The 12,683-nt window shown below is 37.5% G+C and overlaps 1 protein-coding gene across 1 annotated transcript in view; it reads left to right on the plus strand.

Annotated features, from left to right (window-relative positions):
* Positions 1-9,681, plus strand: part of LOC149817994 (serine/threonine-protein kinase STY46-like) — a 92,064-nt gene extending 82,383 nt beyond the window's left edge. The window contains exons 13-16 of the mRNA XM_089985925.1: positions 981-1,061; positions 1,172-1,225; positions 9,155-9,289; positions 9,366-9,681. Coding sequence (XP_089842051.1) covers positions 981-1,061; positions 1,172-1,225; positions 9,155-9,289; positions 9,366-9,455 — 360 coding nt within the window. The 3' untranslated portion in view covers positions 9,456-9,681. The remainder of the gene's footprint in view (positions 1-980; positions 1,062-1,171; positions 1,226-9,154; positions 9,290-9,365) is intronic.
* Positions 9,682-12,683: the final 3,002 nt, after the last annotated feature.

Here is a 12,683-nt window from a genome sequence, read left to right on the forward strand (position 1 = left end):
CGACTAGCTTAAAACCCAGTACTTTCGGGTCAGGTTTTTAGTCGGATTCGTTTGAATGCAAAACTTAATACCAAACACGGATGTGATTATTAATTCGATTCAGATTTGGCGACCAAACCCGCTTAATGGACTCAGATTTGGGTCGGGTATCGGGTTGCACTTGAAACATTTACATCCCTATATATGCATACATATACACACAATATATGTATAATGAGTTACGTGTGAGGATTTCCCAAATCATTTGTATTGTTATATGATTTTCAGATACACAAGTTGTAATGAGTTTTATAATATTATGCCATTAAAGCGGGAGAATAGAATAGTGAAAAAGGAAGCTTAGTTGAATAGATTGTAATGAAGTATGCAGAAGCACGAAAGCACTAGCCACTTAAAGGCTTACAAGATTACAATCATACAAGTGCACATGCACAAGTCCTCTATGAGACAATACAAAGATCAATAAGGCAAGTGAAAGATACACAAAAAAAGTAAAAAATTATAAGCCTTTATTGATCAAGTGCTTAATACAAGCATGATATAAAAGAGGGGAACATACCCCATATTTATACAACTAAAGAGAAAATGGAGTCATTAGGAGCTCCCAACGGTGCCCCAATGACTCTATGGTTATTTTGACCATAGAGCCCCCAATGGTCCTCTAAAATTACATTTTAAAAAAATAAAAAATAACTATTTGAATACAGTTTTATTACATGAGTGAAATGACAAAAATGCCACTATAGAGCATTTACCTATATATATATATATATATATATATATATATATACTATCTTAACATAGATGTCACGGTGATATATGTACATAAAGTTACTAACACATCAACAAAAATTCTCCAGATACCTTTGTATGTTTCCATATGACTACAAGCTTGATTTATTTTCTTTCGCTAATTTTGGACAAGCTTATGTCTTGGGTCTCTTGTCTTTTTAACCTTCTTCTTCTTTGGCTTTCCAAAGGTTATAGAACATAAGCCTTATGACTGCAAGGCTGATGTTTTCAGTTTTGGGGTTGTGCTATGGGAGCTATTGACAGGAAAGGTAAAATCATTTAAAGTTCTTCCTTTGTTGATATCTGGAATGCCTATTGATAATTTGTTTACACCTAGATTTTAAGTATTAAATCTTAACAAATTGTGATATGGTTTCAGCTTCCATACGATTTCTTAACCCCACTACAAGCAGCTGTAGGTGTGGTTCAGAAGGTATTACCATAATAATCATTTTAACATGCTTCCTTTTTTTTCAGCAAAACTTTTAGATGAACGTGGTCATGTCTTCTTGCATTGTTTTCTTGTATAATGGGCAGATATTTCTGTCTCATGTTTCTTATTCCTTAGTGTCATAAAGTGACTGAAATGCATATTGATACTCAGATGTGCATGATCTCTGTGTTGTTTTTACTATCAAATCTACATATCTAGAAGTTGTATCTTATGTTGCCAATTAGAAGTTCTTGCTGCTATTAGTTTCTGCATGACCACTGAACTCCTACTGAGAAACTGCAGTATATATATGTTTGATGCCTCTTGGGCATAGATGATTGTGTCATATGATTAAGAATGTAGTAAGTTGAAAGTCATATTAACATGGAGCAGTTATTTTGATACCCTCCTTTGTTTTTGTGGATTTTGACTTTGAATATCAACCTTTACGGTTGCTCTTTTTCTTTTCTCTGCATGGAGTGCACAGTATCCTTTTATTACTTGATGGATGGTCAACAGTGTGGAAAATGGTGTCCCTTCATTTACAGATGGAACATGTATATTCCTAAAATAACCATGGCAGTTTTCAAGGTTAACATCCATGTTTAGAAAGTGTGTTTGGACTGAAAAGCAAAAATGTGTGTATCATGTTCATTGTTGTGTTGGTAGGAGTGCACTCATTTGAGTTGCATCTTGTCGGAACTAGTTTCCTTGATACTTCTATATGATATCTTACACATAATAAACATGGTTTTCAAGTGCATTTTGAGAAATGTTGAAGGCACATGTGCCAACATTCGAAGGAACAGGAAGGCAGGCAGTGAGACTTAGGCCTTATTCCTAATGAGGCCAAAGCCTCTACATCTATGTCACATAGGTGCGGGTGCGGCGATGCGGCACTTTAAAAAAACTTTGGGTGCAGGGGTGCAGGAGGGTATATATATATATATATATATATATATATATATATATATATATATATATATATATAAACCATGCCTTCCTGTCAAAACCATACCAAAGCAAGTGTTGCTTTGATAAATGAACTGGCAGGAGTGTTGTATCACGAACAAAAAGAACTGGTCCAAGTTGAACTACCATGAGATGCCTCCACCCTCCACAAATCCCCTCTTGCAATCACAGAACTTTCAATTCCATGTGTTTTTCGATCATATGTTGATGTAATATTTACACTCCCCTGGTTTCAGAACAAACCATACAAATAGTTGGTATATCTTCAGTCTTCACATAATAATGCAAGACAAAGCAATATCGATAAAATAAAACACTTGAAACATCAAGAAGTCACGGATGAGAAAGCAACTTCAATTGATTAAAACTACTTAATTACCAACCAAAATATATCTTCTCAATAAGAAAAAAAAACTTACATACAACATATATTTAACATACACAAGCAAAACAACAGAAGATAAGATCATAAGAACGCATTCAATAAGTATAGAAACATATGTGAACATGTATTCCATAACGCCCAAGGTGAAAAAGAACATCCTAACTCTCAACAAAACATACATATGCATATAAGAGTGTTGGTTAGTCCCCAATGCAGGCCCTACCAAAAATAATATCACTTAGTGTGGCCAAGAGGCAGCGAACCCGGCCACCACCACCGTAGGTGGCCGAGCCGTGCCCTCCCTGCCTCCGACAGAGGCAGAGAGGAAGAAAAGAGGGTGACGGGGGAGTGAGAAAGATTTAAGGAGGTTTAGAGGGGAGAGAGATGTAATGAAAAGGGGGGGCTGCGGAAGCACCAATAAAGAAAATCACTCTTTAAGAGTGATTCCAAGAGCCAAGAACACAAACACTAAAGGTGTATACAAAAAACCCACTAAAGGGAAAAATGACCAAAAGTCATAAGTTGGATATTATTGAAGAAAGAAAGAAGAAGGTGAACAACCCTTACAATACAAGAGGAAGCCTCCTCTATTTATAGAGGAGGAAGCCAAGAAGAAGGGACCACAAGGGGCTCCCATGTAGTCGTTGGGAGCCCCAACGACTACATGAGTGGGGCCCTTGTGGTCTTACAAAAAGGTAAAAAGAAAAAGAAAAAAAGAAAAGGGAAAAAGAAAAAGAGAAGAAAAGAAAAATAGAAAAAGGAAAAAGGGTTTACATGGGGATTTACCAAAATACCCCTATCGGGTATTTTGAGAATAAAAAGAAAAATTGTATATATATACATATATGTATATATATACTTATATATATACGTATGTATATATATATATAAGTATATGTATATATATATATATATTTATATATACATAATTTAACAAGAGAGAGGTACGCAGAGAGAGAGAGAGAGAGAGAGGCGGGGGTGTAATACCCGTGGTTTTTATCAGATAAATAAACTTAGATTTTAAGTCATTAAGGTGATACAAGAATATTTTATTGTTTTAATTATTTATTCGTACTATGATCTTAGATATTGATTCACGAACATCAAAATGGATATTTAATAATTATTAGGTCAAATGGATTTGTATCTCTGGTATTGGATCCTGTTTATGAGGATCAAATTTGATATTGGATCCAAGATGAATGAAGCGAATCAACGAAGTTTAAATCAAACTTTTTGTGAAGAATTTTCTATAGCGGATCCTCAATATCCAGGTTAAAATTGATATTGGATCCTAGAAGAATTGTCGGGACCCACAAATTTTAAAACGGGTCTTAAGAAAAACCTTAATTAGAATCAATAATAGTTTATTTTGTAGCCATATTCATCTACTAAAGGTTTGGATCCAAATTACATCATTTGGATCCATAGTTTCTATCGTGTAATAAAGAGAAATTTTTTGGATCCAGGATCCATATCAATTGGGGGTCCATATATATATAATATCATACACATGTATTAGAAAATAAAATAAAATAATAAATAATATAACAATAAAATATATTTGGATCCACAGTTGGACCCATATGGATCCAACCTACAAACACAAACAGTTGTTGAGTCACGGATCCAAACTGCAGCTGGATCACGGGTCACGGACCCGGTCAATCCACGCCTTGCACACCCTGTGTGTTAAGTAATAGAAAAAAAAAACCCATACTCGATAAAACTGCGTTAGGGCTCATTTCGGAACCCTAACGTAGCAAGCGAAAGGAGCTGGGGGAAAAGGGTAGCGCAACCACCGGGGTGGGGGTAACGGCCCTTCCATTTCGCGGGCCACCCTCTTATATATCCCCTCTTCTCTCGCTCTCCCACCCACTCGTCTCTTCCTTCTCCTCTTGCACTCTCTGCCTCCCTATTTCTTTCTCTTCTCTCTGTCTCCCTGCGTGCGGCAACCTCGACTATCGCCGACGCTGGTCGATGCTGCCGGCGACCTTGCACGATAGCTGACCCTGCCCTCTCTCCAGGTTGCGGTGCAGCCGAGGCCGACAGACCATTCCACTCGCAGCAGCAGCCACCAACCGTCGGGAAAAAGGTAGGTTACTGTTATTCTTCTCCGTAGGTAGCTCGCGTGCTCGGGGTGTGTTTGTGGGGGATCGAAAATCCCCAAATCAGGAGAGGGGGAGTTTTGTGACAGTTGGGGATCACAGTAAATCCCACGCCGAAAACCCCAAATCCTTGATTTGGGGGTTTCAGATTTTTTTTTATGAAGTGGATGAGAGAAGGATATGTGGGTTGTCGGAAAACCCAAATCGACTGATTTGGGGGTTCCGACTGCTTTGAAAAAAAGAGGATTTATTTTCAGTTAAGGGTTTATTTTCGATCTTTGCCAAGGGAGTTCGATTTCTGTTAAGAGCGCTTATCCTGTCGTGTATTTGGGTGTGAGGTTGTGGATCGAAGCATGTTTATTTCTCCTTGTCTAAACTTATATTTCTGAATGGAAAGTTACTATTAGATGTACCATTTAAAATTTGTTCTATCACTCACCCTTCTTTACTCTGTTAATAAAGTTAGATAACTGTTGTGTACATTAAGTTATTTTGTTGAACATGCGACTGGATGAGTTGATGTCTATCAATTGTTTTCTTTATGAGTTCCTATTGTTAATATTATGAGCATATTGGGATTCAATTGCTTAACGAGGAAACTTTTGTATGCAATATCGTTGGTTGGTAGATAATACGTGCAGTTCCATTTGGTTCAATGCGTGTATGCATCATAGGTAGTTGGGAAAGATGCTTAAGAAAAAAACAAACAAACAAACATACGTGCTGTCAATTACAACTTTCACTTTCTATGATAGACTTTATAAAATAGCGATTATTTATGCTGTGAATTTCCGAGAAATATTTATTTCAGCAGTATTGTCATTTAACATAAGTGATGTGGGTGGGTGTATTGATATTTAGATTAAGCGCGTAAACCACATCTTTTATTTTTCTGCAAATGAGAATGCAAGTTGCTGACACGATAATTTGCTTTCATAAAGTTTTAATTCATGTAAAATCAATATATATATATATAGCATGTTCCGATATTGGAATGCTCAAGTTATTACATATTGCATATAAGAGCTTATAAGCATGTATATATATATATATACTGGGTTAATTCAATCTTAATAACTCTAGTTGTTAATGGGTTCTAAACATATAGTCGCACATGTCAACATGCTTACAGTTTCTGCATTTTCATACTGACTTGAGCTAGAGCTACATTTGATTCCGAAAGACTATTCAGGCGTGCGATATTTCTACCAATTAAGCTGCAAAATTTATTATATTAAAACGTTTACTTTACAAGATGTTCAGGTGTTTATCGATTGAATAAACAAAAAAAAATTGATATTTAAATGAAAATGGATGGAATGCTCACATGTCTAGCAAAGTTGTACAATTTCTGACATGCTCAAATATCGGATAAGTTGTATAATTTCTGGAAAGTCTAAATGCGTGTGGGTACGGAGGAAGGTATATACAACTAGGCCACAAAACCTCCTAAATTGCACTGCATACTCTCTCATGGAAACAAATGGGTTTTGGTTGCTTGATAAGAACTAGCAGTACACGTCACCTTGTGTTGGGACGTTGAAAGCTTAAAGACTAATTCTATGATGTGGCATTTTACCATATAAAATTTAAAGATGCAAATTATAAAGTGTGTACACATGGGTTATAACACACACATATATTGTTGCCCGATTGGTTTAAAGGTATCAGGGCATCGGCGCTTGACAGTTTAAAAGGTACTGAAGCACTCTAGGTAATAACCATAATACTGATGAAAAACTTAAATTTAAAATTTGTGCCTGACTGGTTTATCGGGGCTTGTGTGCTTGACTAGTTTAAAGACACCGGAGCACTCTGAGTGAGTTTGTGCAATGAATATGAAAAAAAAAATGGATGTATGTGTACCTTGGCAAAATGACTAAGGTTGGGAACTTACTAGTATAGTAGTAGGAGGTAGATGGGGAAACACCCCCATACTTCGGGAAAATAATTAAATGAAAAGATTAACCCACTCAGATTCGGGCTTACCTTGGAGAGGGTAGGTGGTACAAAACTCCGGGGACATGTGTTTAACTGTTTCGAGCTAAAGTGACTCATTGGTCCCCAGTCCTCGGAGTTGGAGGGGGGACCCAAACTACCAATATGTCCTAGGTGGTAGCTCTTTGTTCTTCTGCAGAAGTTAGGGATGCATCCTATTTTGGTTTTGGCCTTTGGGAGGTTCTCTCGGTTACTGGCCGCTTCCTTGGGATTTCAGTCTCAGTTAGAATGTTCGGGTTAATAAAATACCCTTGAATAATATATCCCCGAACGTTCTCTTCTGTGATGATTGCCTTGGCCCGTGTATACCCACGGGATAAGATAATATAAACACTATTTAGAACAATTAGGTATCACAATGACTGAAGATACTAGAGAGACATTTTCATACCCTTTCAGCATATTTTATATTTTGAGCTTGTGATGAAACGAAATCCTGAAATATGTAGATATGAGATAATTGAATTCATGTTATGGATGTTACATGGATGTTATGCATGTTACTGTTATTGTTGTTGCAGAATATGCTTTAATTGCTTAATACCTTACTTGCTTAATTATTGTGGTCGCATAAAATGCTTTACTTGCTTAATTATAACTGTTGCATAATCTACTTACCTACTTAGATATATGTCTGTCATTGTTGTTGCATAGACTTTATTACGTGCTTCTGTATAGGCTGAAAATCACACACGACACCCACATCACATACTTGACACATGATATACCTGCAAGAAAAATTACAGTAAGTCCTATTTAGACAGTTGTAGTCTAATTCCAATCAATTTACTATTTTATAGGTAAAGAATAAGGTTTAGGGTTTATGAGCGGCTGCGGGATGAGGCATCGGATCGAGATTTTTGAATTTATTGTTCCAGGGATAGTTTGAGTTCCTTTTATGTTTTTTAAAACTCTGATGTCATTGAAATAAACGTTTTGGCTTTCTCTCCACTGTAATGTTCCAGAATATTTAACCCCATAATATTACTTGTTTCCGCTGTTATAAAAAAAAATTCCTCTTAAATTTGGGTTAAAATTTTGGGGCGTTACAGGGGGTTTAGCTGAGAAGAGCGAGAGAGACTGGGGGAGAGAGAGATTGAAGGCGACATACCTGAAGTCGCCGCGCCAGAGTCGTCGTGCCAGAGTCGCCGCGTCGGAGATGGGCTGGTTTGGAGACGGCTCAGAGGAGAAGAGGAGGCATCGGGGGTCGGGAGGGGGGGGGTGGGAGGATTTTTTTTGCCCTAATCCCCCACCCAACCCCATTTCATCGTTTTTTTAAGTCCAGATATGGACTGTTATGACCTTGGGTGCGTTGACCGCACCCAGTGTCGGTTTGACCGCACTGGGTGCCTCACCCTCACCCGCACCCGAGTCGAGTCGCGTCACGTCGACACGGGTGCAGCACCCTGCTGGCCGAATCCCTGTGACTTAGCTCTACATACACCTCACCAAAGTATAAAAGGGGTAAGTAATAAAAACTTACTGGTACTAGTTATGAAGAGGCTCAACGCCCCAATGATGGTGCTGGCACCTTCTCATAGGGCAGTACATTCTTTACCAACAGTCACCCTTGCCACAAGATGGCATTAGGGATACTAAGCAAAGATCCCATAGAAAAATGTATACAAGCACCACCAAACACACAACCAACACTATCCTTAATAATACAAGGGTCCGAATGAAATCTTTCAAGGTTAATGTGTTAAAAATGAAGGTTTTTAACTAATGAATAGAAAATAATGGTTTTTAACTATAGTACATACAAAGAAAAACATAAAAGATTAAACATATGGGGAATAAGGAAGAACCCATTTATGTCTATCTTAAGATTAGAATAACAATATTCATACAATATGATGCATCGAATTGGCAGTTTAGCACCTATATACTTTCATTTAGTTTAAAGTATAAATTTAGTTTTTTCATATTATCTGTAATGATTGTTATTTATGTATGCTTGATAGTTAATAAAGTGATTTATTTAGTAGCTATAATTTTTTTTTACTTTTTGCCTTGAAAAATATTGAGATATGCCTCACTACGCGACATGCCACGGGGACAGTGTAGGTCGGGTTGAATTGAATCTGACCTGGACCAGACCCGAAACCCGGCATTTTTTTTCTTGTGGAGAGAGAGAGAGGATGTGCTTTATGTGAGTATCCCTACATACCATGAAGAGGTAATTAGCTTTCCACATTTGGAGTTTTTGGCTGCTTTCTCCCTCTATCATATACCATGGGTTTTATCTGTTTTCATCCCAAAAATGTTGTTCACTACCAATCAACAGGCTAATGTAGCATGGGGTTCTTATGATCTTGCATGAAATTGATAGATTGTCTTATCTTGCATCTGACAGAACTATTTGCATGATTGCTCGTGATATATATGTTGCCGTGTTACATCATACTTTTTAGCCGTATGTAATCGATTCTAAATGTAAATTTTCTAACCATGGATGGAATTTAGGGACTAAGACCAACTATCCCAAAGAATACTCATCCAAAACTTATGGAACTGCTTGAAAGATGCTGGCAGCAGGACCCAACATTGAGGCCTGACTTTTCTGAAATCATTGTGATTCTGCATCGAATAGCCAAAGAGGTTTGGAAACTGCAACCAGTCTCATGTTTCATCACTGTATGATTTTGACATTCATATGTGGTGCTTCTTTTAATAGGTTGAAGATGGAGAAGATTGGCATAAAGAACAGTCAACAGGGGGTGGGTTTCTGTCTGCTCTCATTCGGACTGCTGCTGGTGGGCACTGATAAGCGATGCATGTCATTTTATATGTGATGCATGTATGTCTTTCTCATAGACTGTTGTATTAGAGTTGTACAATGCTTCTCTTTCTATTGATGGCTGAGTGGTTGATTTTCATTATTCGTCATGGCATTTTCTTCCTTCCTGTTGTAACAGTGTGTAAGCTGATGCTTTCTTGCGGCATAGAGATTACTTAGTGTTTCTGAAGTTAATAATGAGTTACAAAAAATATGTTGATCTCTTTTTTCTTTTCTTTGTTTTTTTTTGGGGGGGTCGGGGGTGGGGTGAGGGGCGGGTGTGTGTGATTTTATGGCATGATAGATGTACATTCCGCAATCAAGAGTTACTGTCCTTGATAAAATAGTAATTTGACAATGGATGAAGTAATTTGCAGTGTTTCAATTTCTGTCTCGTTTTCTTGACTGTATTTTCATTTTACCAATGGGTAATAAATTTACATTTTGTATTTTCTGAATACTTTTTCTGTGAAATCTCAAGTTCATGAACTTCATCCTCTTGAAAAGAATCAGTTATTTTAGGCTGGTAATAGGTGATTTTTTTTTTTTGGTTTTGATAACCAAAATGGGGGATCAATGTCTCTTCCTTTATGTTTACTTGAGGAACTTATGTGACATTTACTTCTGCACGAAATAGATAAAAAGTGGCATTTAGACGTCCATGTATTTCTATATGCTCTATGCTGGACATTGATTTTCATCATTGTCAGCATCTTCTCTGGAAAGGCAAGCACCCTGCTGAGGAACCAGACGTCGTAAAATAGAAAGAGATTTGAAGAACTCCGGCTGTGATGAAGTAACCCAGAACCCTCTAATTGTTCAAGCAAACTTGGAGCAACTTCTTAAGTGGCTACAGCTAATTGAATTGAAGATCACAAGATACGCGCAGCAGATGTAGCCCTTCTTCAGGGACAATCTGGTTTCAGAACAGCATCCTTTTAGTACCATCATCTCAGCAACTAAGTTTCTTTGCACAAAGCCCGGATTTCTCGCTTGATCTGTAGCCTCTGCGTAAATTTCTCAAACGCGGAAGAGGTTTTGGTATCTGGTCGAGCTCATTTGGTGGCATTCTCAGAAATGGGCCACGGTGTGGATGAGTAAATGTTGAAAGATGAATTTTGCCACCTGCAACAGGTGTGCTTTCCAAGAAGATTGCTTGGAAGCCTTGTAGTCGGCATGGCACTTGTAATGGGCTTTGCCCCACTCTACCCAAGTGTCGCGACTAAGATGATAGCTCGACCGAATGTAGATTTTGGGTCCTGGAACAATAAAAATACATAAACCAAAATCGACCCATAACCAATAAAATAACAAATTTTAAGTTTTTTTACATTGAAAAATTACAAATCTTAATCGAAACTTGGGTCTGACCAGGGTTTGGTATAAAATTTCATAAACTACACTGACCCATATAACTAGACCTCACAAGTATGACTTGGGTTGTTAATTGAATCCCTTATTTTGTTACCAAACCCTGACCCTACCAGATCTGGTACAGCTTGGGATTGAATCATACCCATCTTCTTGACACACCTACTGTTAACGATGCAAGGGGATATGGGGATATGGTTCCAAATCCAAAGGATGGATCTCTATCACAGATTTGAACTAGTGTCAGGTATGATATGAATTTGATTTGGATCTAAACAAATCTGGTTGATCTGAATCCTAGGATGCAAACTGGGTGGATCTTTGACTTGGATCTGAAATAGTGCAGGTATGGTCTAATTTTCATTTGGATCGAACAACATATATTTGAACCTGGGGAGATTAAAATGCATGTGCTCTACGTCTGTTTGTGCATTGGTAGCAAACGTAATGCTTAGAACCAGTACCACAAGGCTATAAACCGTTATTGGATCTAGAACTATATTGCAAACTCCAAGTCCCATCTGAATCCTAAACTAGACTGTTCAAAATTCAGTATTGGACTCACTAGGAATTTAAAATAAGTCTACTTAGGTATTTTACCCATCTTAGGACAAGGTTAAGGCTTTGTTTGGGAGCCAGAGTTGAAGGGGATACGAGAAGGGATGAGAGCGGTGATGGGTCGGGGGAGTTTGCAACATCCTACATAAGGAAGTTGTTGAACACCAAATTAAACGAGCAGCGCGCTCCAACTCCACTCCGATCTCCTTCCTACTTCCAACTATGCCAAACCAATTTCTCATTCAAAATTTCAACCCTTTTTAAAACACATGAAAATTAAAACTTTTCTTTTATATTTAAAAATGAAAACAAGGTTCAAAACCTCGAGTTTCATGACAAAAGTTTGGCAAAACATCATTTGCAAACCAATATTGCAAAATATTATTCAATACACAAGGTTTTGGCACAAGAAACATTTATTTCAAGTGTAACAATTGCAGAATACGTTATTTATTATAAACAAAGTACCAAAATAAAAAAATCCAAAACAACAACTAGAAACAGTCCCAGGTCCAATCGGCAGAAGTTCGCGAGTTCTCCGTGCTGCACCCTTCGCCTGTCCGCTAAGCACCTGAAAAACATTTGAAGTAATGGGGTGACACAAACAATAATGTCTCAGCATGATCAACACTAAACATGCATCAGTAAACAAGCATACAAGCATCCACGATTGAAAAAACTCTCATGCCCCAAACTATAATTCTAAGGATCACACTAAGATAGTCTTTCAAATTCATACGATCATAATGCGAGTGTAGATCATTATAGTCCAAGACATAACTACCCAACATGGGTTCACTAGCATTCCGTAGCATATTTCAATTGTCATAAAATTATAACTATTGAGTAACATTCATCAATGTATATCATTCTCGTAGTTTAGACAACTCGAGCTAACGCTCCACATATCGCACCATCACAGTGCCAAGGTTTTGGCCAAGATACAACTACCGTTACGAAAAAAAATAGCATACACTCAATCACACATTGTACCCTCTTGGTACTGACTCTCACAGCCAATGCTCCAATACCTTTTAGATATGCGCTACAATCACAATTACGTTCATGTACTCTCAAGTACAGAAACTAAGTACCATACTAGTATACACAACGATAGTCAACACAAAGGTCAACCTAAATTACCTGCTTGGTAAAATAGATCAATATCCAATTATCAATCAGCCACATATGGGTCAATATCCGATGAACAAGCCCATGCTTATCAATATCCAAGTTCTTTGATTCCAACACATCTCGTATCCATCTCATATAGATCAAAGATCACAT

The sequence above is a fragment of the Nuphar pumila genome, chromosome 13, assembly GCF_984573655.1.
Source record: "Nuphar pumila chromosome 13, dmNupPumi1.hap1.1, whole genome shotgun sequence".
Taxonomy (NCBI): Eukaryota; Viridiplantae; Streptophyta; class Magnoliopsida; order Nymphaeales; family Nymphaeaceae; genus Nuphar; species Nuphar pumila.